The sequence below is a fragment of the Felis catus genome, chromosome A3, assembly GCF_018350175.1.
Source record: "Felis catus isolate Fca126 chromosome A3, F.catus_Fca126_mat1.0, whole genome shotgun sequence".
NCBI classification, from domain to species: domain Eukaryota; kingdom Metazoa; phylum Chordata; class Mammalia; order Carnivora; family Felidae; genus Felis; species Felis catus.
The window spans coordinates 51,089,418-51,116,879 of NC_058370.1; the positions used below are offsets into that span (position 1 = coordinate 51,089,418).

Here is a 27,462-nt window from a genome sequence, read left to right on the forward strand (position 1 = left end):
CTGTGAAATTGGAGAAGAGCAAGAAATTTACGAATAGAGTACGAATTATGATTTTTACTTTTCATTCTGAAAATTACATTGATATCTCACTCTCTTGATATGTATGATTAGTTAGCCTGAAGTTTTTCTCTAAAACCAACTAAATAACCAAAAAACAAAAACCCTACAAACCGTTAGATTTGTGGAGACATTAGTCTTTTGTGGGACTAATGTTGTAAAGTTAGTCAGTCTTCACAACCCCAGATTTCTTTCTCTTTGGCCAGTGATAGGGCTTTAATGCTAAGAGTGTTATTCCTTTGAGTCATGAACACTTTCAGTTAATATTCATAAATTTCCTTCCTTCAACATAGGTAGGAGTCTCTAACAACAGGGTTCAGATAGGATGTATTGATTGGGGAGAGGACCTGCTGAAATGAGGGGCAGAAGGAGAAACTCACCTGCTTCATAGTTTTGCCAAGGAATCAATTACTCTTATTATTTAGTGCTTAGATTATTAAGAAATAAAAAATTCTTAGTGAATTAAGCAGATGATCTCAGCTTCCTTGCTTACATTTTGTATGTGATAGAATTATGAGAGACGTTGAAAAAGAAAAGAAAATGTAAAATTTATAACCATAAATTCAGGTGTAAGATTAATCTTATAAGAACTCTGCATTTTAAAAGGAGTTACTATTAAGGCCAGCATCTGTAGGAATGATTGTAGAGGGGAATATGGTGACAATGACAGCCAGAGATTTTCTAGGTTAGGAGTTGGCAAGCTTTTTCTGTGAAGGGCCAAGTAGTAAATAATATTTTAGGCTTTACAGGCCATATGGTCTCTGAGTTAATTGCTCATTTCTGCTATTGTAGCATGAAAGTGGTCATGGATAATATGTAAATGAGTGAGCCTGGCTGTGTTCCAGTAAATCTTTATTTATATCAACAGGCAATGAGCTGGTCTATAGTTTGTTTATCTGATTTAGGTTAAAAGTTTGTCGAGACTGAGTGGTTTTGAATGCAAAAAACATAGAATTAAAAAAATAAATCCTCAATTGTGAGATTTTGTTTTTTCTTTATTGTTGGTAGGTGAACATTATACCAGTGATTGCCAAAGCAGATACAATTTCTAAAGCTGAATTACAGAAGTTTAAGATCAAGCTCATGAGTGAATTGGTTAGCAATGGTGTCCAGATATACCAATTCCCAACAGATGATGAAACTATTGCTAAAATCAATGCTTCAATGAATGTAAGCTCCTAGTTGAATGTTAATTCTGTTTTACATGTGAAAAGAGTAATGTATAAATGACATTCCTACTAACACACTTTCACTTGCGTCTTCTCAAAAGACTTCACACAAGGTGAATTTTCAAATGTTCAGTATAGAAAAATGTTTTATTTTCTAGAGTTGGGAAAAATATAAAGAGAATATATTTTTGAGCATATTTTCTTTCCTCTACTTTTACTTAAATAGAATGATACATTGGTGAGGCTGGGGTTCTCCTTTTGTGGCACTATACTTCCTAATTGCCTTAGGAAGATGCCTTTCTATCCTGTCTTTAAAAACATGTGAAGTCTTTATACTCTCCCTTGGAATGCTTTAGAATCTTAAAACCTTTAACGATATGTTTCTAATCTGGTATTTAAGCTCATTCTCCCTTATGGTGTTACATGTACATATTAAACATTCATATAACTTTTAATTTAATATAACCAAATATGGCTAATTTCTTTGTGTTACTTTCTCCAAGCTACTAAATTTCTTAAATATCTGGTTATATTTTGAAGGGTCATGGGTTTTGGAGTTATATAGACTTAACCATATGTTCTTCTGGGAGTTATTAACCTCCCTGAGACTATTAACTTACCTACAAAATTGGGTTAATACCTATTGTATGTGTTGTTGTGAGGAGACAGTCCTTGTTCACTGCCTAACACATTGACATTCAGTAACCCTGCAGGCTATTTCTCCTTTTCCTTTTCTGATTTTTTCATTCAGATACTTTAAATATATAAAAAGCTGACTATGTAAATGAAGTGATCTCAATACCTATGTGTTATATTGTCTTCCGATCCAATTTTATTTTTTGTGCCCACTTGGAATAATTTTCCAGAAAGGCCCAATTAAGACACTGTCAGTTATTAAATATTAAACAAAACACTTAATACATTTTATATTAGACTTTTCCCCTATAGTATTCCTCAGTTTCAGACAGACCAGTCTATTCACTGTTTCCTAAATCTAACTATTTATGTCTTTGTTCAATATCTTCCCCTTGCCAAAGTTAGTTCTTACTCTCCTTGATCCATCTCTGGTTTAGGTTGTATCTTCTTGCTTACAATAATCCCTCACTCTTCTAAGTTTATGTAGCATTTATTGCATTTACCATTAGTTTTGGACTTAAATATTGTTTCATATTATCATATATCTGTGCACACACTAAATATAAACATATGTTTTAGTTATGTATTTTGTGTGTGTGTGTGAGTATACGTACTTGTGCAATTTCCTAAACATTGTTTTTTAGAACCAAGATAATGTTGAGGGAAATTATACTAATACTAGAATTTTTTTTGTATTCCTATTACATAATACCTTGCATGTGGGGGATGCTCAATAAATAATTTTCTTTATAGGGCCTAAAATTTACTCTTAGAGAACAGTTGGCACATATTCACTGCCAAGTTTTAAAATTGGAGGCATAGCAGGTCATTTGATTTTAATAACTTCATTATTTAGTAAATTTTCTCTAATCTGTTATTTTTATAAAACTTGTTTTAGTTAGGCATTTATCACAGTAATGTGAGATATGATTGATATCATGGTTCCTTTCCAGGGACATTTGCCATTTGCTGTTGTAGGAAGTATGGATGAGCTAAAAGTTGGAAATAAGATGGTCAAAGCTCGCCAATACCCTTGGGGTGTTGTACAAGGTAAATGAGATGAATGATGACTAGGAATATGTATGTCACCTAACAGTCTGAAAGTAGCATTCAGTATATTCTGAGGTATTATTTATTTTGGGTTATGATTTGTTTATCAGGAGTGTGGAATGTGTTTTATTTTAGCCAACTCTGTAGAGGCTGGCAGAGCTTCTCTATTTTCTGCATGATCCCACACACATTTCGTGTCTGGTGTGCCAAGACATTCAGATGGTAGAAAGCACTGGTCAGGTCCTTTGAACAGAATTTGAGGGTAAACACTAGTATTTGAACATGATACATAAACTAATTACTAGGTAATTCTAGGCACAGTAAACCATCTTGTACATTTATATATTTTCACTCATCAAAGTATTACTATTTCTAAAACAAACTAGTCAGGCAATTAAGAAACTTTAGGATTTATCTAGCATTATAATGAATAAGTAATTAGTACTATCTGGTTCATTTATTTGTGGTGCTAATTAATGGGGAATGGATTACCTCTACTAGTACTGATTTCCCAGTGCTGCTTCTTTTTTAAATTGACAAATTTGTAATTAATAAAAATATTGACAAAACTTAACATTTTTAATGTGTAAAAAAATATACAAATAGTAATTGTACTTAAAACTATTCGTTTCAGTAACACATTTATTTGTAGTCTTTGAGCCACTGTAAACAGATGAAGGACCATGTAAGGAGGACTCAGTGTATTTATTCATTAATTCTGTATCATGTCAAACATAGCATCATAAATGTGACATTGTATAAAAAGAATTTGATAATTATAGCATGTATAGGTGGTATCTTGAGTACTTTGAAGTTTTAGTAAAATACTGTTACAGACTCTTTTTAAGCACTTTGTGAAATGTCCTGAGGATGGTTTTGTAAATTGCTAACAAAATATTAGTGAAATAACTGGAGCATATGGTAACATAACGTAATGTATTTGTTTCCTGTTTATCTATTGCCTACTAAATTTAAAGCAATCTCCCAGTCTGTTAATTTACATGCCTGTAATTCAGTGTATATAATTCAAGAGTTTCTTCCTTGGTTATTTATATAAAATAGTTGTAGGTAACTGATCATTTTACTGTTATTTCAAATGTGTTTTTATACATTCATTCATTCAACAAATGCTAACTGTGTGCCAGGAATTAAAAATTGGTGTTGCTGTTTTCTTGTTTTTCGGACTAGTGGAAAATGAAAACCACTGTGACTTTGTAAAGCTCCGAGAAATGCTTATTTGTACAAACATGGAGGATCTGCGAGAACAGACCCATACTAGGCATTATGAACTTTACAGGCGTTGCAAACTGGAGGAAATGGGCTTTACAGATGTGGGTCCAGAGAATAAGCCGCTCAGGTAAGGGGGGGGGGGATTTCTCTGAGAAGCCAACCAAAGAGGAAGTTAGAACTATACTATGTTATATATCCAGGATGTTGGAGAATGTGGTTTTCAGAAATCAGGCAAACCATGAAGTAGAATCATTTCCTAATGATTAATTATTGTGCTTCTCAGGTTAGTTGAGGCCTTCTTGCTTTTGAAGGGTCTCTAAGACCTCATCTGACTTGAAGTGTTTAAGAAAGAACATGGGGCAAAAGCCCACTATCTCAGCACATGCTGAAATGAATAACTAAAGGAAAGAACTCTCATTATTTGGTTCTATGTTTGTATTTTTCTGAAAAAGATGAAAGTATATTTATCCTTTCTTCTAAAAGAAAGTGGAGAGTGTGATGCTAAGTGAAATAAGCCATACAGAGAAAGATACCATATGGTTTCACTCTTATGTGGATCCTGAGAAACTTAACAGGAACCCATGGGGGAGGGGAAGGAAAAAAAAAAAAAAGAGGTTATAGTGGGAGAGAGCCAAAGCATAAGAGACTGTTAAAAACTGAGAACAAACTGAGGGTTGATGGGGGGTGGGAGGGAGGAGAGGGTGGGTGATGGGTATTGAAGAGGGCACCTTTTGGGATGAGCACTGGGTGTTGTATGGAAACCAATTTGTCAATAAATTTCATATATAAAAAAAAAATTAAAAAAAAAAAGAAGGTATATACACCCCAAATTGACATCATTCTTTGAGAGCAACTAACCACTGATCAGTGATCATGTATGAAAATGGAACATATCCATCTTGTAAATATTGAATCCAGCTTATCACTGCTGGTTCTGCTTGCATTTATATTGTCAAAATGCAAATACGTCAATAATAAGTTCAAGCCTATTAAAAAAAATTAAAAAAATAAAAGAAAGTTAGAATGTGCATCATAGTAAAACAAAAAAAACACTTGGTTTTCCTCCTGATGAAAGTTTGGAATGACTTAAACTTAGGGAACTATCTTGTAAAGGAAAAATAAACATGCTTGCAGGAAGTCAGAGATTAGACTTGTTTCTTAAAATATTTCAGTATAGTTATAAGAATTTTAGAGCCTGATGACCTTCTTGCTCAGTGATTATAGCATTCAATGTTATGGTAAACTTGCTGGGTAATTTTATATGCTGCCACATTCCTCACTTTTTTTTTTCTTATTAAGATATGTAAACATGAAACTCTAATCCTTAACCTACTACATCAAATTTGATTTGATGTAGCATTCCAGAACAGTTTTTGCATGGAGGAAAGCATGAGATCTTTAAGACAAACACTCCTTAAAACTCTGTTATGGGACTAAGGATTCCTTTTCCATTTCATTATTTGCATTTCTGTCATTTCCCTGGCTGTTCCTATTTGCACTAAACACAAAAGGAAGGAGGAGGAGAATGTTAAATCAATGCTGCTATTGCATATGACCTTTGGGAAGATTTAATAGATGAGGTTAAATTTTCAATTTTTTTTCTATCTATGGATTTAATTACTGTTTTAGCTTTAGTAGCATGATAAATTAAGAATTATATGTACTTAACCCCTCTCACCAATTTCAGGCATGCTGTGCTTCTGGTTATGGGTCAGTTCTGATAAAATTATTTTCTCTATTGAAGATCTGGCTTTGCCACTGTTTCCCAGATGAGACTTTACTTCTTATTCTTTAAAGTCTAAGGGTCAATTCAGAGGTCTCATTGGGGCGCCTGGGTGGTTCAGTCACCAAGTTGATGGTCAGTCAATCAAATTTGACTCTTGATTTCAGCTCAGATCATGATCTCAGTGTTGTGAGATCAAGCCTCACATCAGGCTCCTTGCTAAGCATGGAGCCTGCTTAGGATTCTTTCTCTCCCCCTTTCTTTGCCCCTCTCCCACTTGCATACACATTCTCTCTCTCTCTCTCTCTCTCTCTCTCTCTCTCTCTCTCTCAAAGTACATAAATAAACATGAAAAAAATTCAGAGGTCTCAATGTACATTACTAAGACATGGATCCTGAGTGAGAGCAAGTGGGACAGCATTGAAATACTCTGAAAAGAGGGATTCAGGTTGTCTGGTGGGTCAGTCATCAGGCATCTGTGAAAGATTAAGAAAGACAGGTTCAGAATTTCCAGGGATGGGCCAGAGGATCTACATTTAAGTTAAAATTATCATTCAGTCATTTAGTAGATATTTACTCTTTGTCTCCTATCTGCCCCACACAGTGCTAGTCAATGGATATGTATGCACTATGGGATTAAACAGAAACCCTGCCTTACAGAGTTTCTGGGGTAGAGGTGGGAGGAGGGTACTCTGGCCCTGTGTGGAAAATAGAGTCAGGATGACTGCTGTAGTAGTCCTGGTGAGACCAGAGAGGCTTGGATTAGGGTGGTAATGTAGAGGTGGTCAGAAACACATACGACATCTAATTTGAAGGTAAAGTTAATAGGACTCATTGATGTTTCAGATATGGGATGTAGAGGACAGAGGAATCAAGGATAACTCTACTCACTGTGGTTGACCTGAGAAATGGCTGAATGGTGGTGATGTTTACTAATATGAGCAAGGCTGGGGAAAGGGTCAATTTTAGGAGTTATGGTTGATAATTGAGAGGTTTGGGACATGTTAAATTTAAATTGCTTATTAAATATTACAGTGGAGTTTCAGTAGGTTCTTGCATAAATGAATCTAGTGCTTAGAGAGAAGTTAATGCTGAGATAATAATTTGGGAATCAACAGTGATTAACATTATGTAAAATCATAAATATTGTAAAGGTGTTTACTCTTTGCAAGACTCTGGGCTAAGTGCTGGGGATATAATACTGAATAAGATCCTGTAGACATGGCTGTCATGGAGTTTACATTCTTGTAGGGGAGGCCAAAATCAATAACTAATTCCACAATCACAGTTGTGAAATACACACTAAGGGAGAGATGTTATATTGGGGGGTTATCCTGATTTAATGTGGAAAATTAGAGACTTTCTTGAGGCAGTTACTGTTTTGAGCTAATAATTTGGGGAAATAAGAGAAAGACATGAAAAGACTGTGTAAGCAGAGAGAATAACATTTTGAAGGCTGTAGGAAGGTCAGTGTAGCTGGAGAACAGACAAGTTGGGGGGTATAAGATTGAGAGAAGAGGTATATAGGAGTCAAACTGGGGAGGACCTGGTAAGGATTTGGGCTTTGTCCCAAGGGAAAGGCAAAACCATTCAAGGAGTTATATCATATTTGCATTTGAAATATCACTTTTAGCTATAATGCAAAGAAGGTATTAAAGGGGTATGCAAAGCTACTTTGGAGAGACCAGTGGGAGAGTAAAAGCAATGAAAATAGAACTAGATGTGCTTGCAAGATATCTAGAAGATGAAATTGAAAGAACTTAGTGATTGTTTGGGTGTAATGAGGTAAAGAAGCAAGAGATGTCAGAAGATGCTAAAAAAAAGACTTCTGGTTTCCTAGTATTATGGTTTCATTGGCTAGGCAGATGGTTGTTGCTTTCATTGAGATAGTTATCTCTGGAAGAACTGGCTTTTTTTGTGGAGCAGCAGTGATGGCCATGATGGAGATCAAAAGCTTGGTTTGGGACCTGCTGACATGAGTGTCCCCTCAAACATCCAAATAACAATGTTGATAGGCACTTTGGGTACTTCTCTGGAGCTCAGAGGAGAGGGCTGGGCCAAAGGAATAAACTTAAGAGTTATCAGCATTTAGATGTTTAATTGAATGTATGGGTGTGGATGAGATTGCCTGGAGAGAGAAGTATATCTGGAAAGCAAGGTACCTTGGAAACAGACTTGAGTCACTCTAATATTTTTCAGCAAGAGAAGCAGATAGAAGAGATTGAGAAGGCTTGGGCAGGAAAGCCAGCAGTGTCATGTCTTGGAAGCCAAATGTAGAGGGTTTCAGGAAGGAAGAGGTCAGCTGTGTTGAAGCTGAGGATCAAGTTCTTGCTGTAGAAGTATAGCAGTGTAATACAATCCAATTGCTTCCTTTACAGCTCTTTGAAAATGAAAACCACTCCGTCTAAAAGAAAAAGGGCAATAGTTGGAAGACTACATTGGCCAAGACTTACAGATTCAAAGGGAAGGCTTAGAACAGGTAGAAACCAGTTTCATTCTATACTGGAAGTGGAGTGAATGAATTGAAACCATTTCCAGACTTTTAATTCTCTGCTTGACAATTTGTAGCCCAGGAGAGAGTGTCCAAAGGCCTACCTTAGGACGTCTTGCCTCGTCTTGGCCAGAGTGGGCATGAATCTAATTAATTGTCCCATCATACGATATCCCCAGTGGGGAGAGGTAGCTCTCCAAAAGGTAATCAGGTAACAATACCAAAAGGAGGTATAGATAGATGGTGGGCAGTCGGAATCAAAGAGTGCTTAGAACATCTTTTTTTTTTTTTTTTTGAGCATTATCTTCAGTCTGGGAAACATCCGCTCACAAATCAGAAGAATGGAAAATTGGCAAAGGAGGTTCTTCAATTTATGCCAGATTTTAGATTGGATAGGGAACAAGCAACAAGCAAGAAAAGTTGGGGAACTAGATCTCAGTGTAAGGAAGACCTCTGCCTGCATGGGTCCTCTGCCATCCTTAAGAGAGAAGAAATTTCTTACTGGATTTCTTGAGTCAGGCATGGCAGATGTTTTTTCTCTTGGTGTTTTCTCATTCGTGAATGAATTATCTGATAAAGCTTCTATAATTCAGTATAGCCTGATGTCTTAGGAAGGTTTTACAGCTTCAAGAAGTTATATTCTATTTTCTAGGCAATGTTTTCCATTTAATTTGGGGTGTATGTAAAAATAGTCACTGTGATTTGGTTGGCATATGAAATCCATCCCTATTATATCTATCAATAAAAAATAGTTCTATGAACCTGTTAGGATGACCTTTATTCTTCACTGCCATACCGTCAGCTTGTTTTCCACTTACATTTTATTGTGAACAGTTATGCTGAGTCATAGTTAGCATCCTAATCTCCCAACACTGTTCAGGTGCTTATCATGAGGTCCCAGTAAATGGCATTATACTCTCCTCTAGTCTTAATTAACTGATCTTTAGTTATTTAAGCTAGATCAGACATGCTTATAAAGCTCCTTAAATCCCCAAGTTATTTTAGATTAACATAACCACTCTTATTCCCCAAATTAGTCATCTTTAACATTAGAGAATAGAAGGGGCCTATAGATTTGAGGGACCTATAGTTTTGAAAAGAAGATTTTTGTAGTATTTTAGAGTTGCTTAAGTGTTTGGCGTGATTTTTTGTGTTATAAAATTTGTGTCTTTGGAATTCTCAAGAAATAAATAACTTTTGCATTTAGTCTACAGCAGAAATGGAGAAAGTTCAGCAGGTTTATTAGAACTGTATATGAAACACAAAGAAATCCCAAGTGAAGGGACTGCAGTGATTTTCTTGATGAAAATGAATTTCTGAGAATTTTTTTTCTTCTTTGGTTTTCAACAGTGATACTTTAAGTATAGTAATATGTTGCATTGAATATTCACAGCAAGCTACTTTTATATTAGAAAAAGCAAGAATTTTATATTAAAATAGCAAGAAAACCATTTTTTCATTTTTATTTAATGAATAAATCCATGATAGTAAACAGTGGTTGTCTTAGTTTTACAACACTAACTAATAAATCATTCCCTTACAGATTTTCTAAGAGTTTCTTTATGACTTTTTGAAAGATAGTGCAGGTTTCTTTACTTACATTTGGCTTTTGGTTGTCAAAGTTGAAAAACCATATCACATGGTGGAAAATATGCAGGAGTAGTACATTTTTATCTTTAAAAAAACCCAAAAATCTGACCTGGTTCAATTTCCAACTTTCTACTTACCAACTATGTTGCTTTGGGCAGATTACTTTACCTTTCTGAGCTTTAGTTTTCTTATCTGTAAAACAGAGTATTAGTGCTTGATCTTCACAGATGGTATGGAAATTAGATAGATATGGGAATTACCAGAAAATTACCTTGCTGTTAGCAGCTATTCAACAAATGTTAGGTCTTTTCTCTTTACCAGGTAGATTTATTTTCCTCCTAAGCAACTCAAGTGCTTATGTATAAACAGATAATGAGAATTTTGAAAACAGTTTAAAATTCATTTAAATTCCACATATTATTTAAATCAAGTTTGTCATCAAAGACTATCAAATCCAATATGGGGCTGGTGAAATGTAGTGAGGTTTCTGACAATAGTGAAGGTAGCCTGATAGATTTAGAGGCTTCTTTAAAATAAGACCAAAACAGGGAGGAGCCAAGATTACGGAACAGCATGGAAGTCTTTTTGCATCTCACATCCATGAAATACAGCCAGATCAACACTAAACCATCCTGCACGCCTAGAAAACTGATTGGAGGATTAACACAACAGTCTGCACAACCTGAGCCACAGAACTCAGCAGGAATTCACCCCATAAGAAAGAGCAGAAAGAAACAACAGCCAGAGACTTAATCAACACAGATAAAAGCAAGATGTCTGAACCAGAATTTAGAATCACGATAGTAAGAATACTAGCTGGGGTCAAAAATAGATTAGAATCCCTCCCTGAAGAGATAAAAGAAGTAAAAACTAGTCAGGATGAAATTAAAAAAGTGTCATAACTGAGCTGCAATCTCGAATGCCACGGTGGCAAGGATGGATGAGGCAGAACAGCGAATCAATGATATAGGGACAAACTTATGGAGAATGATGAAGCAGAAAAAAAGAGGGAGACTAAGGCAATGAGCATGATTTAAGAATTAGAGAAATCAGTGACTCATTAAAAAGGAAAAAGATCAGAATCATAGGGGTCCCAGAAGATAAAGAGAGAAAAAGGGGTAGAAGGGTTATGTGAGCAAATCATAGCAGAAAACTTTGCTAACCTGGGGAAAGACACAGAAATCAAAACCCAGGAAGCACAAAAGACTCCCATCAGATTCAACAAAAACTGACCATCAACAAGGCATATCATAGTCAAATTCACAAAATACTCAGGAAAGGAGAGGATCATGAAAGCATCAAGGGAAAAAAATCCTTAACCTACAAGGGAAGACAGACCAGGTTTGCAGCAGACCTATCCACAGAAACTTGGCAGGCCAGAAAGGAGTGGCAGAATATATTCAATGTGCTGAATTGGAAAAATATGCAGCTAAAAATTCTTTATCCATCAAGGCTGTCATTCAAAATAGAAGGAAAGATTAAAAGTTTCCCAAACAACAATTAAAGGAATTTGTGATCACTAAACCAGCCCTGAAAGAAATTTTAAGGGGGACTCTCTGAGGGGAGAAAAGACAAAAAAAATACCAGAAGCAACAAAGATTAGAAAGGACCAGAGAACACCACCAGAAACTCCAACTCTACAAGAAACACAATAGCAATAAACTCGTATCTTTCAGTACTCACTCTAAATGTCAATAGACTAAATGTTCCAATCAAAAGACATAGGGTAACAGACTGGATAAGAAAACAAGATCCATCTGTATGCTGTTTACAAGAGACCCACTTTAGACCTAAAGACACCTTCAGATTGAAAGTAAGGGGATGGAGTACCATCTAGCTAATGGTCAACAAAAGAAAGCCGGAGTAGCCATACTTATATCAGACAATCTAGACTTCAAAATAAAGACTGTAACAAGAGATGAAGAAGGGAATTATATCATAATTAAGGGGTCTGTCCACCAAGAAGACCTAACAATTGTAAACATGTATGCTGCAAATGTGGGAGCACCCAAATATAAAAATCAATTAATCACAAACATAAAGAAACTCATTGATAATAATACCATGATAGTAGGGGACTTCAACACTTCACTTACAGCAACGGACAGATCATCTAAATAGAAAATCAACAAGGAAGCAATGACTTTGAATGACATACTAGACCAGATGGACCTAACAGATATATTCAGAACATTTCATCCTAAATCAGCAGAATAGTATATTCTTCTTCAGTGCACATGGAACGTTCTCCAGAATAGATCACATACTGGGACACAAATGAGCCCTCAACAAGTACAAAAAGCAAGATCATTCCATGCATATTTTCAGACCACAATGCTATGAAACTCAAAATCAACCACAAGAAAAAATTTGGAAAGATAGCAAATACTTGGAGACTAAAGAACATCCTACTAAAGAATGAATGGGCTAACCAAGAAGTTAAAGAGGAAATTAAAAAGTACATGGAAGCCAATAAAAATGATAACACCACAGCCCAAAACCTCTGGGATGCAGCAAAGGTGGTCATAAGGGGGAAGTATATAGCAATCCAGGCCTTCCTAAAGAAGGAAGAAAGCTCTCAGATACACAACCTAACCTTAAACCTTAAAGAGCTAGAAAAAGAACAGCAACTAAAGCCCCAAACCAGAAGAAGACAGGAAATAATAAAGATTAAAGCAGAAATCAATGCTATTGAAGCCAAAAAATCAGTAGAACAGATCGATGAAACCAGAAGCTGGTTCTTTGAAAGAATTAACAAAATTGATAAGCCCCTAGCCAGTTTGATCAAAAAGAAAAAGGAAAGGACCCAAATAAATAAAATCAAGAATGAAAGAAGAGAGATCACAACCAACACAGCAGGAATAAAAACAATAAGAGAATATTATGAGCAATTATATGCCAACAAAATGGGCAATCTGGAAGAAATGGACAAATTCCTAGAAACATATAAATTACCAAAACTGAAACAGGAAAAAATAAAAAATTTGAACAGATCCAAACCAGTAAAGAAATTGAATTAGTAATAAAAACATTCCCCCCAAACAAGCGTCTAGGGCCAGATGGCTTTCCAGGGGAATTTTACCAAACATTTAAGGAAGAGTTAACACCTATTCTCTTGAAGCTGTTCCAAAAAATAGAAATGAAAGGAAAACTTCCAAACTCTTTCTATGAAGCCAGCATTACCTTGATTCCAGAACCAGACAGAGACCCCACTAAAAAGAACTATAGACCAATTTCCCTCATGAACATGGGTGCAGAAATCCTCAACAAGATATTAGCCAACTGGATCCACCAATACATTAAAGAAATTTTTCACCACAACCAAGTGGGATTTATACCTGGGATGCAGGGCTGGTTCAATATCCACAAAACAATGTGATTTATCACATCAATAAAAGAAAGAACAAGAACCACATGATCCTCTCAATAGATGCAGAGACAGCATTTGACAAAATACAACATCTTTTCTTGATAAAAACTCTGAAGAAAATAGGGATAGAAGGATTATACCTTGAGATCATAAGAGACATATGTGAAAGACCTAACACTAATATCATCCTCAATGGGGAAAAACGGAGAGCTTTGACCCTAAGGTCAGGAACACAACAGGGGTATCTACTCTCGTCATGGTGATTCAACATAGAATTGGAAGTCTTAGCCTCAGCCATCAGACAACATAAAGAAATAAAAGCATCCAAATCGGCCAGGATGAGGTCAAACTTTCACTCTTCGCAGATGACATGATACTGTATACAGAAAACCCAAAAGATTCCACCAAAAAAACTGCTAGAAGTGATCCATGAATTCAGCAAAGTGGCAGGATATAAAATCAATGCACAGAAATCAGTTGCATTCCTATACACTAACAATGAAGCAACAGAAAGAGAAATCAAGGGATCAGTCCCAATTGCACCAAAAACCATAAAATACCCAGGAAGAAATCTAACCAAAGAGGTAAAAAGTCTATACACTGAAAACTATGGAAAGGTTATGAAAGGAATTGAAGAAGATACCAAAAAATGGAAAAATATTCCATGCTCCTGGATAGGGAGAACAAATACTGTTAAAATGTCAATACTACCCAAAGCAATCTACATATTCAATGCAATACCTATCAAAATAACACCAGCAGTCTTCACAGAGCTGGAACAAACAATCCAAAAATTTGAATGGAACCAGAAAAGACCCCAAATAGCCAAAGTAATCTTGAAGAAGAAAACTAAAGCAGGAGGCATCATAATCGCAGACTTCAAGTTGTATTACAAAGCTGTAATCATCAAGACAGTATGGTATTGGCACAAGAACAGACACTCAGATCAGTGAAACAGAATAGAGAACCCAGAAATGGACCCACAAACATATGGCTAACTAGTCTTTGACAAAGCAGGAAAATATCCAATGGAATAGACAGTCTCTTCAGCAAGTGGTGCTCGGAAAACTGGACAGCAACATGCAGAAAAATGAACCTGGACCACTTTCTTACACCATCCACAAAAATAAACTCAAAATGGAATGAAGAGCTAAATGTTAGACAGGAAGCCATCAAAATCCTCGAGGAGGAAGCAGGCAAAAACCTCTTTGACTTTGGCCACAGCAACTCCTTACTCAGCATGACTCCAGAGGCAAGGGAAACAAAAGCAAAAAAGAACTATTGGGACCTCATCAAAATAAAAAGCTTCTGCACAGCAAAGGAAATAATCAGCAAAACTAAAAGGCAACTGATGGAATGGGGGAAGATATTTGCAAATGACATATCAGATAAAGGGTTAGTATCCAAAATCTATAAACAGCTTATCAAACTGAACACCCCAAAAACAAATAATCCCGTGAAGAAATGGGCAAAAGACGTGAATAGACACTTTTCCAAAGAAGACATCCAGATGGCCAACCAACACATGAAAAAATGCTCAACATCACTCATCATCAGGGAAATACAAATGAAAACCACAATGAGTATATATGTACAGTGGAGTATTACTCCAGAAGTAATGCGGAGTAATGAAATAATAAAGAATAATTCATTAATTATTCCGCAAGTAATGAGTAATGAATGAGTAAAGAATGAAATCTTGCCATTCGCAACTACGTGGATAGAACTAGAGGGTATTATGCTAAGCGAAATTAGAGAAAGACAAATATCATACAACTTCACTCATATGAGGACTTTAAGATACAAAACAGATGAACATAAGAGAAGGGAAGCAAAAATAATATAAAAACAGGGAGGGGGACAAAAACATAAGAGGCTCTTAAAAACGAAGAACAAACAGAGGGTTGCTGGAGGGGTTGTGGGAGGAGGGGATGGGCTAAATGGGTAAGGAGCATTAAGGAACCTACTCCTGAAATCATTGTTGCACTGTATGCTAACTTAGATGTAAATTAAAAAATAAATAAATAAAAATTAAAAAAATGTTTAAAGAACAAAAATAAGATGAGAACAACCACAGAAAAGCAAAAAGCCTGGTAAAAAGTAAAATGTTCTTGAGATCTGGGACATTTATGTGCTTATCTAGGGCAGTTTGTACATTTTGCTTTTATTTTTTTTTTAATTTTTTTTTCAACGTTTATTTATTTTTGGGACAGAGAGAGACAGAGCACGAATGGGGGAGGGGCAGAGAGAGAGGTTGACACAGAATCGGAAACAGGCTCCAGGCTCCGAGCCATCAGCCCAGAGCCTGACGCGGGGCTCGAACTCACGGACCGCGAGATCGTGACCTGGCTGAAGTCGGACGCTTAACCGACTGCGCCACCCAGGCGCCCCGTGTACATTTTGCTTTTAAAGAAAGTGTTTAGGATCTTTTCCTCCTCAGAGCACCTGCTTTGCATACCACACACAATAAGCCATAATAGCTGTTATGCAACATTTCTTACTCTATTTCTTCATGAACTTTTAAAATTCTATACTTGGAAGATTTATTTCTCCAGTTACAACATTTAAGATTGTAAAATGCCTTAATTTATCACATTTTATATCTATTTATATGTAAAGTTTTTTTTGTAAGCAGTAGAAATTTCTCACTGTAACACAGCTGGAAGGTGCATTTGTGTTCCCCGTTAAATCTTTAGGATAGTCTCATAGTGAGCTGAAATGGAAGGGCTTGGCATTTCTGATGTATAAGAAGTACATCTGAAATGCTGTAAGAAAGAAAGAGCAGCTAGGCATAGTGTTCCAGTACAGTTCTTTCTCTGGTTGGTTAAATCTGGCTCTACTTTCTGCCAATTTCTGTCACCAAATGAACATTTATTAAGAGACTGAAATGTCTAGAGAGTTTTGCTGTAGTCACGTTACAAAGATAATGATCTATTAGAAGAGAGAGGCAAATAGGATATAAATGCCAAGGAAAAGGTACAAAGTGCCATGAGAATGCTTCAAAGGCACAGTTAGTTCCAACGGGGGAGACTAGGGGAGGCTTCAGAGAGGAAGTTGCATTTGAATTTGACCCTGAGAAGTAGAAGGTTAGATGGGTAGAATGAGGATTGAGAGGTGGGCAATAACATGGGAAGCACAGGAGACACATAAGCTAAAGCATGAAATTTGTGGTGTGTTTTAGGAACAACGAGTAGGCTGTTATGACTGGAACCTTAGGGCATTAGATTTGTTTGTTAAGAGACAAATCTGGAGAGGCATCTGGGGTGGCTCCATTGGTTAAGCATCCAACTCAATTTCAGCCCAGGTCATGATCTCATAATCCCCTCGTCTGGCTCTGTGCTGACAGCAGGGAACCTGCTTGGGATTCTCTCTCCCTTTCTCTCTCTCTCCCTTCCCCCATCTCTCTTTTTCTGTCTCTGTCTCTCTCTTTCTCTCTCTCTCTCAAAATAAATAAATAAATAAAGTTTTTTTGTTTTAAAAGAGATGAATCTGGAAAGGTAGAATTAGGCCAGCTTGTGAAGTTTCTTGAGTGCTATTTAAAGGAGGTGGGACCTTATTCTGTAGATAACATAACTAGTGCAATGGAAAAAAAGATGAGATTTGTGGGACTTTTTGGAAAATCTTAGGAGTGAAAAGAAAGAAGAAAGTGAAAAAGGAACTAAAAGCCCAGAAATCAGTTATGATATTGCAATAGTGAAAGCAGAAAATGACCAAGATTGAGCTAGGATATCTGTAAAAATCAGAAGATTGGAATGAAATGATGTCAGGGGCACAGACTGAACTCCCAGACTTTGGTGATCAGGTAAGGTAAGGGTAGAGTCAAGGATGACTTCAAGACTTCAAGGTTTTCAGACACAGTGATGCCAATTAACAAAGACTGAAAGAGGAATTCAGTTGGGGTAAAATTAGAATACTTCTTGTAAAGGGCTTATAAAAAGCAGAGATTTCAGAAGTCCAGTACTCTCTGTTAGCTGTGTCACTGGTGGCTTTTTATGTCTCATTGCTATAGGAAATGTCATGTTTTGGGTTGCTGTGTGTAAGAGGGTATTGGAAAGTATGGTATACTTATGAGGATTAATCCAAGATGTTTGACTGTTTGAAAGTTTCCTACGTCACTTTTTAACATGAGAGTACCACAAATAACTTTGTAGTCTTCAAGAGACCTATGAAGCCAAAAGACATGAATTTTATGGTGAACGTCAGAGGAAGGAAGAAGAAATGAAGCAGATGTTTGTGCAGCGAGTAAAGGAGAAAGAAGCCATATTGAAAGAAGCTGAAAGAGAGGCAAGTACACTGGTTTGATGTGATCTGCATTTGTTTTTTAGGTGTCCTGTTTGAGAGATTTATCTCAAGAATTTAGCTGAGATGCTTTTGGAGAGTACTTATTGTTCTTTAAAAAGTAGCTATTTTAACACATAGTCTTTGGATACAGACTTTTAAAAATCTGAAATCAAATAAAAATTTGGCTTTTTTGAGCAAATCGTCTTCCATTAGAAGTGGTTCTCCAAGGGGACTAGGTCACTAAGAGGTGTTTTAAGTATCTTAACTTTGTTATTTATTTATTTATTTATTTATTTATTTATTTATGCATGCTTTAGTTAATATACAGTGCAATTATTGGTTTAGGAGTAGATTTCAGTGATTCATTACTTAAATACAACACCCAGTGCTCATCACAACAAGTCCCCTCCTTAATACCCATCACCCATCTAGCCATCTCCCACCCACTTTCATCAACCCTTAGTTTGTACTCTGTCGTTAGGAGTTTCTTGTGGTTTGTTTCCGTCTCTTTTTCTTCCCCCTCCTTCCCATGTTCATCTGTTTTGTTTCTTAAATTCTACTTATGAGTGAAATCATATGGTATGCTTTTTGACTTTCTCTCATTGACTTATTTCGCTGTTTAGTAGATGCATTCTAGTTCCATCCGCATTGTTGCAAATGACAAGATTTCATTCTTTTTGAGGCTGTGTGTGTGCGTGTGTGTGTGTGTGTGTGTGTGTGTGTGTGTGTATACACATACCACAGCTTCTTTATCCATTCATCAGTCGACGGACATTTGGGCTCTCTCCATAGTTTGGCTGTTGTTGATAGCACTGCTATGAACATGTACCCCTTGAATCAGTATTTTTTTTATCCTTTGGGTAAATACCTAATAGTAAAATTATGGTCAACTAATCTTCAGCAAAGCAGGAAAGAATGTCTAATGGAATAAATACCTTAACTTTGAACCAGAAATGTTTTAGCCGTGGCTTAATAAAACCTTTCTTGAGAGTTCTTGAGAGCTGTTGGGGTTGATGCCATGAAACAGGTAACTATGAAAACAATTAAGTAACTCTTCTGAGTTTGAACTCAGGCTTTCCAGACCAGTCAGGTGGTCAAATCACTTTTGGATAACCTTGGCACACATGTGCACATGCACACACAAACATTGCAGTTATTTCCATAGTTTTGTTTGCTTCTAGTTCTTCAAGCAACACTTTTAGTTTTATTTGAGTTAAACTATTTTCTATAGACCTAACTACAATGGCTACTTTTAAGTAAATGGCCACATTCAAGATGAGAGTCAAAAAGGATGAGTTCAAAAAGGAATTTCTAAGACAAAAATGTTAATACAAGTGAACTTGATAATACAAGATTTTCTGAATTATTTATATTTTTACAAATTTATTTTTTCAAGTATGCTTGTAAGTAGTTTTATAAAATTAATAGTCTGATATATCTTGTTTATAATTTGAATTTGAACTTTGTATTTTGAAAAAGTTCGAACAGGAAAGTGAAAGTAAGAGTACCTACCTATGTCCCTCCCCACACCTAGATTTAGCAATGGGTGTTTTGCCACCTTTATTTTACATACGTATATGTATATATATGTGTGTGTGTGTGTGTGTGTGTGTGTGTGTGTGTGTGTGTGTGTATGCATCTGGGAGAGAGGGGTGTCCATTTTTCCCTGGTCATCTGAAAGCTGGTTGTAGATATTATGACACTTTATCCCTAGGCACTTCAGTGTGCATCTCTGAAGTTAGGCACATTTTCTTCCATAACCATTGTACTAGTATTACACCTAAGAAAATTAATGGGAATGCCATAATCTCACCTGATCTCCTGTACACGTCACATTTCCCCAGTTGTCCAAGATGGTCTTTTATTGTTTTTTTTTTCTTTTATTTGTTTACAGATTTTGTAGTTTTTTATTTTTGAACTGGAATTCAGTTGTAGGTCTCATATCACATTCAGGTATTCTGTTTGTTTAGTCTCTTTTGTCCAAGAATAGTTCCCTAGTTTTGAGTTATTTTTAAGTATAAAAATTGAGGAAAGAGTTGTAATGAGCAGGAAATGAGAATGCTGACTTTTTTTTCATTAGTAGATTCATCTTTAAGATAGGAGTGAAACTATTTAAGAGTTTAATTCTCATACATCATGATTCTTAGTTTTTCCAGTGAGGAGAAAAGATGTAGAAGTGGTTTACAGTTGAGTTGTTTCTTTTTTTTTTTTTTTTTTTTTTTTCAGAGAGACAGAGACAGAGACAGAGAGAGTGAGCATGAGTGGTAGAGGGAGAGAGAGAATCTTAAGGCTCCACATTGACGTGGCGCTCAATCTCATGACCTCTGAGATCATGAGCTGATATCAAGAGTTGGATGCTTAGCTGACTGAGCCACCCAGGCGCCCCTATAGTTGAGTTTTTAATTTTTAAAATCCGATACAAGATTATCTTGTTTAATTGTGTGTTATTTAAAAGGAAATTGAAAATTCAGGGTTGAATTTCAAATCACATGGTTGAAAGAAAAAGAGAAAGACCGTTTGTCAGTAGATCCTTTATAGACTTTTATTTTTAATTTTTTAATGTTTATTTATTTATTTATTATTTTTTTAATACAATTTATTGTCAAATTGGTTTCCATGCAACACCCAGTGTTCATCCCAACAGGTGCCCTCCTCCATCCCCATCACCCACTTTCCCCTCCCCCTGCATCAACCCTCAGTTTGTTCTCAGTATTTAAAAGTGTCTTATGGTTTGCCTCTCTCCCTCTCTGTAACTTTTTTTTTCCCCTTCCCCTCCCCGATGGACTTCTGTTAAGTTTCTCAAGATCCACATGAGTGAAAACATAGGATATCTGTCCTTCTCTGACTTATTTCACTCAGCATAATACCTTCCAGTTCCATCCACATTGCTGCAAATGGCAAGAGTTCATTCTTTCTCATTGCCAAGTAGAATTCCATTGTATATATAAACCACATCTTCTTTATCCATTCATCAGTTGATGGACATTTAGGCTCTTTCCATAATTTGGCTGTTGTTGAAAGTGCTGCTATAAACATTGGGGTATATGTGCCTCTATGCATCAGCACTCCTGTATCCCTTGGGTAAATTCCTAGCAGTGCTATTGCTGGATCATAGGGTGTATCTATTTTTTAATTTTTTTAGGAACCTCTATACTGTTGATTTAGTTTTGAGAGAGAGACAGAGTGTAAGTGGGGGAGGTACAGAGAAAGGGAGACACAGAATTCGAAGCAGGCTCCAGGCTCTGAGCTGTCAGCACAGAACCCAACACGGGGTTTGAACTCATGAGCCATGAGATTATGACCTGAGCTGAAGTTGGATGCTTAACTGACTGAGCCACCCAGGTGCTCCCTAAATTTTTAACTATATAGCATTATAGGCAGTAGATTCTGGGCCTCTCTTATTAATGTTACAAGGTACTTCATGGCTAGTTTTAATACTGTAAAGCCAGTAGCATTAATACTTTAGAGTCAGGGTCATAAAAACAGGAGACCTTCTGTGCTGTTGATAACTTCTCACCAATGCCCTTAAGACAGTACCACCAATATGCTATATCTTTTGTAAACACTGCTTCTGAGTATTTGAAATATGTTTGAATTACATAGTGGAACCATAAGTGAGTGCTTTATGTACATGGAATAGACTGCTGCTGTCAAAAGTTGTGAATTCCACATTATGTAAATAATAGTCATACCTATCTCTGCCTCCCTTTTTAAAACATTTTTCTTTTTGTAGTATTTCTGCAATTTTTAGTCAACTTCATGAATGATCTATGAAGTAGTCTATAACCTTTCAAGATATTTAACTATGCATATAGAGTATGCAGCCTACATTTAAGTAATCAGAGATGTCTTTATACATGTCCTCTAAATCCACTCCTATACACATAATCTAAATCCACTCCTGTATCCTGTCTTTCCAGGCTTTACTCAGCTCCTCTCCCACATTTATAGAAGATACACACATACTCAGTTGTGACTCTATGTATACCATTGATTTGAATGACAACTAGATGAACCCCACTTTTTAAATACACATGCACACACACACACATAAATTTTTGTAAAAGCAGGAACTATGAAATAAGCAAATACTAATGAACTGATGCTTCTCTGAAATGCCATCCTCAGGAATAAAAGCATTTTAGGGAAGAAGAATTTTACTTAATCTGTTTCAATCCTGTTCTGTCTCCTTTTAAATACATCTCCTGTCAGGATTTACTGGCGCACAAGACAACCTCTTCCATATTTGGAACAGTGAATTTTTATTAGGATGGAGTTTAGCTCTTCAGTTTCTTATATGCCATCTTTTCTAGAAACCAAGTCCTACTTTTTTATATGAATGCTACCCAGAACTGAAAATACTAAACGTTATCTAACTAGACCAGGGAATTCAAAAAGTTACCTTTTTTATCTAGATTTTGGATGCTGTGTGTGTGTGTTCTTGGCAGGCAAGACACGCGGCTCATTGATATAGGATCCACTCAAGTCCCTAGATTCTTTTTCTAGATAAACAAACCAAGGAAATATCATGTTATAATGTTATAAACTTTTACAAACTCATTTTAATGGTTGCATTGAGTGTATTTAGCACAAATTTACTTTTTGACTTTATTAGATGTGGGCTATGTTTTCCATTATGCTGTAAACTCAACTATAGTGATTATTTTTATGAATAAAACTTACTCAATTTAGGATTTCTTGATTTAGCTTAGATTTCAAGAAGGTAAATGACTGTGGGAAAATGTAATAGATTTTTAAGGTTCTTGATTTAAATTGACAGTTGACACTTTCCAAGCAGGATTACCAATAGAACTTTTAACAGTTTCACTATATTTGGTATCTTTACTTGGAAAATAACTTGCTTTTGTAATTTGTGCCCCTCACTTTTATTAAGCATGGATTTTAGAGAGTTTTATTTGAAGAGGCTTTGCAGGGAAGTATATAGAACAAGAAAATGAAAACTCTAAGAAAAGGTCAAATGTTTTAAAAACATGGGAATCTACTCCCGAAGCCAAGAACACACTGTATACACTGTATGTTAGCTAACTTGACAATCAATTATGTTTAAAAAAAAATGAAAAAATAAAATTAGAATAAAAAAAACAGGATTTTATATGAGACTGTATTTTTTTTATTATGTTTTTGTTCATGCATCTTTTGCATGGGAACTCATTTATAATTAAAGTTACCAAGGCAGTTCCATATGTACATTTTTCCTTAAAGCATGAACTTTCGAGACATCAGGAAAACTTGTAGATTGCTGTGTAGGTTAGTGTTAGAAATTGTTGCTAAGCCGGAGAACATTCCTGTGCATGTGCTGCCACAGTGTGTTGTTGCTGGGAACTGCACCTTTCTTTCACAGCTACAGGCTAAATTTGAGCACCTTAAAAGAGTTCACCAAGAAGAGAGAATGAAGCTTGAAGAAAAGAGAAGACTCTTGGAAGAAGAAATAATCGCTTTCTCAAAAAAGAAAGCTACTTCAGAGATATACCAGAACCAGTGCTACATGGCATCAGGCAGCAACCTGAAGAAGGACAAAGACCGTAAGAAGTAAGCCATCCCCAACTCCCTGACTCTGGTGGCCCAATTCCTCCATTACTTTCTTTCTCATTGCCCTGTTTGATCTTCATTGAACTTACCAGTTTCCTTATTCCTTGTCAACCTCTTGTGATTAAAATATCAGCTCCTTGAGAGCAGAGACCTGTCCCTTTTCTTCACTGCTGTTTCTGCAGCATCTAGAACAGCACCTGGTACATATTAGGTGCTCAGTAAATATTTGCCAAAGTGAGCAAATGAATGAGTGAAAAAAAAGTATCATAATGTAGAAAGGGTCAGCTACCTGGGGGGAAGAATGGCTGCTCTTATTTTGTCACCTAGCCTGTATTTCTAATAACTGCTGACTTACCTACCGTTGGTTATATATATTTTGAATTTCATGTATATACTTTGTTGGGGAATCATAGAAGTAAAGTAATACTTGATAAAAGACCAAATTCTTAGGTTCTCTTTTTTTATTTTACAAATTCTACTGATAATGATTTTGTGAGAATTTTTATTTTAATAAGGGATCCAGGCTATCGATTTGAACTCCTGTGCTTTGATGTCAGAGCTTGTGAAATCAATGGTGGACGTAAAGATGCAGAGGAAGGTAGAGAGGGCCCCTGTACAATGGGGTGGCCATGAGTAGCATTTGGATGATAATCTCAAGGCTTATAGGTTTGGGGTATGTGTTAAAATCAAAGTTACCAACATTTTAGAAAATAAGGTTTTTTTTCTTTTCTATATTTTATGTCCTTTATTTCTCCTACTTAAAATGCCCTTGTCATTTTGGCTAGTTGACTGTTCTTGAAATTCATCATTAACCTGTTCTGTTGAGAGTGCTTCTCTGTGACTCTTTGCCTTAGTTTATTCCAGCTGCCTCTGTTTTGGCAGCATCCAGCTCTCCTTATGTTCCTCACAGAGCAACATTTCTGATTTAATTTTATCATCATATCTTATTTCAAACCCAGCATTTTCAGAATATTGTGACTTACTTCAAATAATTAGGGAAACCTAACATTGGACCATGGGGACTTTCCAATTTTTAAACTATGGAGAAGTAAATCCACAGGGTTTTGGTGGATTTAGCCGACCTGTGGATTTTATAGTTTGGGGAGAAGAAAGAAGGAAGGAATTCTCATGTGTGATCCTTCCATATAAACTTTACAAGGGCATGGATCTTTGTTTTGTTCATTGATGCATCCATGTCCAGAGCCTATAACAGTGCCTGCTATATAGTGGGCATGCAATTACTTGTCAAAAAAATGTATATGATTTTTAATAGCTATTTTTATTCAATAATTGAATTTCAAAAGATAAGCTATAAATATAGTTTATTACTGCTTTAAGATATGCTTTGAATTGTACAGTTAAGGGACCTTTTACCTTCTTATCCTTTCATCTTAATCCAGTGTTACTAAAATTGGATTCCCCAAATTTATTCCATGTATGAAAGACAGCTTACATTTGCTTTGTAAAAATTGTCACCCTGCTCCACTTAACAACCATTAGTATGTGTTCTTGTTTATAAAGTAAGGGCAAAGCCCATAGTTTTTTGAGAGCTCAGAAGAATTAATATTCAAGAAAATAGAGTTTGATGAGGTATTTTTATTTTTTCTTTTCCAAAGTCCCATAGCTAGATATCCTATAGTATATTAGATGTATATTTGCTCTTTCTGTAAAAGCTTTGTAAAACTAATGATTTTAATAATTTTTATTTCCTATATAGTTTTTTATTGTACCAATCAAAAGGTTTTTTTTCTCTTTCCAGCTCCAATTTTATGTAAAACAAAGGTTCCAGATCATAGAAGGTCATCACAAGCAAAAGTTATTAAAATGTTAAAAGTATGCTCTGATTTTCTTGCTGTTTTTATTTTCTGTATCACTTATTCTATATCTGGCAAATGGCCACAAATGGCACTTAAATGCTTTTAAGTATAAAGTTAATATATAAGCCACAGTGAATGATATCACTTATATATTCACTGTTGTTAGAGGTTTTGAAGTTGCTGGTTTGTGATGAATGTAGATCATTTTTCCTGCTGCCTGGTTATTGTCACTTACATGCATTGTACCATGGAGCGAAGTGTCATTGACATTGAAAATACAGAACTCATTCATTGTATGGCTATCTGATTGCATTTATATTCCAAGAGGAACTCCTTTTTTGTACATACCAAAGGTAAAATTTGGGAAATATGTTTTAAAATGTATTATATACCTGAAGCTCTAATCTCTTAATAGTTTTATAGAAGTTTTTAATTTTTGTACCATTATCCAATTGATAACATGATCCTACGCTTTTGTATGAAATTATGTAACATGATGGCCTTCTATGCTTCACTATACCTTATTGTGGTTGAAGTATTGTTGTGATGGAGCAAGATATGTTTGAAAGTAATAACATCTAGGTATAAATCCCTTTTCTAGTGATGAGTACCTTTGAATCTGGGGTGTTGCCACTCTATTTCATTAGGATATTTTATGTTTAAAACTGTCTTCCAGGGAAAAAAATCATAAGGTTGAATTGTCTTATTAAAAATATTTCTTAAGAAAATATCTGTCAGCATCTGAATATTAAAGATATAAAAATTTAGATAACTCATATATTGAGATATTTGAATTCAGTGCCTTCATAGTATTCTTAGAACAATTGGATGCCTTCTAACTTTTTCTTAACAGTCGTAGATAGGTATATAATCTTTCACTTTTGTACTTGAATATCCTAAATAAAATATCCTCTTGACAAATAAAATATATCTACGTATTTACTAAAATTGGTTTAAAATTACTTTAACTTTTCTTTTTGCAAACTGTCATCTTAAACATTTTGTCAAAATTAGTTCATTTAATCATGTGTTTGAATTATTTTAAGACAGAGATGTATATTACCAGTATTTTTCAGAAAACAAAATGTTTTACTTAGCCTATGTCAGATTCTGAGCAGTGTATATTTTCATGAAATTGTATAAGTTGCAAATAAAACCTTTCATTTCATAGCATAATTTATCAGAACAAACACCTTAAATTCCAGTTTTGCATTTGAAATTCACAAATGTCTCTTACCCTTTTAAAACATTAGTAAAGTAAGTTGTAAGTATCACAGAAAAAGCTCTGAACTTTCTTCTCAGGATCAGTAATGCCCAGGTTCTGGAAGGTGGGAGCAAGAGAGCCTCTGAGTCCATGAGGGCAGGTAGCCTGTTGTACGGAGCCCAGCTGGAAGGTGAGAGCAGGAGAGCCCATGAGTCCCTGAGGGCAGGTAGCCTGTCGTACAGAGCCCATCCACTGCCACAGCACTGAGCGTTAGCTGAGGGGAGTGTCATCCTGGAAGCTCAATTATGTAATGTGAGTGCTGGTCATCTGTAGTTTTATTATATCAAACTATGTATTAAACAGCTATCCTCAACTTTAATAAAGTAAGTTTAAATGCCAGATTGGTTGTTGGCAATGTTAAAAAAAATTATTCAATTTTCTAGTTGAAAAGATTATGGAAACCTGCCTAAGACTCTGAACTTAGCAGATGGGTAATCATTTATTACTACTACTGACTCTGCTGTAAGCAAGACTCACCACGTGTGCTTCAACTGACAATGTGATCTTTAATTTATTTCATTTATTTGAGATTCAAAAGTTTTGAGAACAAATACACTATAATGTTCATGTTCTTCTTACAAACCTGATTTATTCTTCACTATCCAGATGCAGGGTTACAAAGTGAGTTATGATCCAATGAAGCTTGAATTAATAAATTCCCTGGGAACAAAATAAAGCTAGACATGTTTTGGTAATTTGTTTTCCATAAAGCATGTGAAACAATTACCTCATTATCAACCATTAATCTTTACATACTTGTCTGATCTTTAAAGCTTTTTCACATAGACTATGATTTCAGCTTCAGAAAAACACAAAGGGGGAAAAAAACATTACAGGGACTATTATCCCCTTTTTGAAGAAGAACTCAATTTAGGCCCCATTTTCCTATTGGGCTAGGAAATAGGCATACACATGGTTAAGGCTAGCCATGCTCTAATGGAGCAACCAGAACAGTAACAAGACAAGAGAGCAAATTTACGCATAGAGTAGTCTCAGAAGGGCTTTTATCTCACCCACAGAACACAAGAAAGTACTCAGGGAAGTGACTGGGTCTTGAAGGATTGGAAGCAGTTTTTTAGATATGTGAATGGAGAACCATAATTCAGGTACAAGGAATAGCATGTTTTTGATAATATCTGTGTACTCTAGAAAATAGCTAACTATGAGTAGAGAGTATAGGGGAGATGTGGAAAAAGAGTGAGGATGAAATTTTAGAATTAGGGGACAGATCAAG

General features: G+C 35.7%; 1 protein-coding gene across 7 annotated transcripts in view; it reads left to right on the forward strand.

Annotated features, from left to right (window-relative positions):
- Positions 1-26,567, forward strand: part of SEPTIN10 (septin 10) — a 66,468-nt gene extending 39,901 nt beyond the window's left edge. For 3 of the 7 annotated variants that reach the window (XM_019826929.3, XM_019826932.3, XM_045053968.1), the window contains 7 exons: positions 1,066-1,227; positions 2,816-2,912; positions 4,101-4,269; positions 17,468-17,600; positions 22,960-23,147; positions 23,663-23,745; positions 24,907-26,140. In XM_019826929.3, the coding sequence (XP_019682488.2) occupies positions 1,066-1,227; positions 2,816-2,912; positions 4,101-4,269; positions 17,468-17,600; positions 22,960-23,147; positions 23,663-23,745; positions 24,907-25,070 (996 nt within the window). In that variant the 3' untranslated portion in view covers positions 25,071-26,140. Of the gene's footprint in view, positions 1-1,065; positions 1,228-2,815; positions 2,913-4,100; positions 4,270-17,467; positions 17,601-22,959; positions 23,148-23,662; positions 23,821-24,906; positions 26,141-26,266 lie in introns of those variants that run through there. The other 4 variants (XM_023251530.2, XM_045053967.1, XM_023251531.2 and 1 more) reach the window with 4 other exon arrangements.
- Positions 26,568-27,462: the final 895 nt, after the last annotated feature.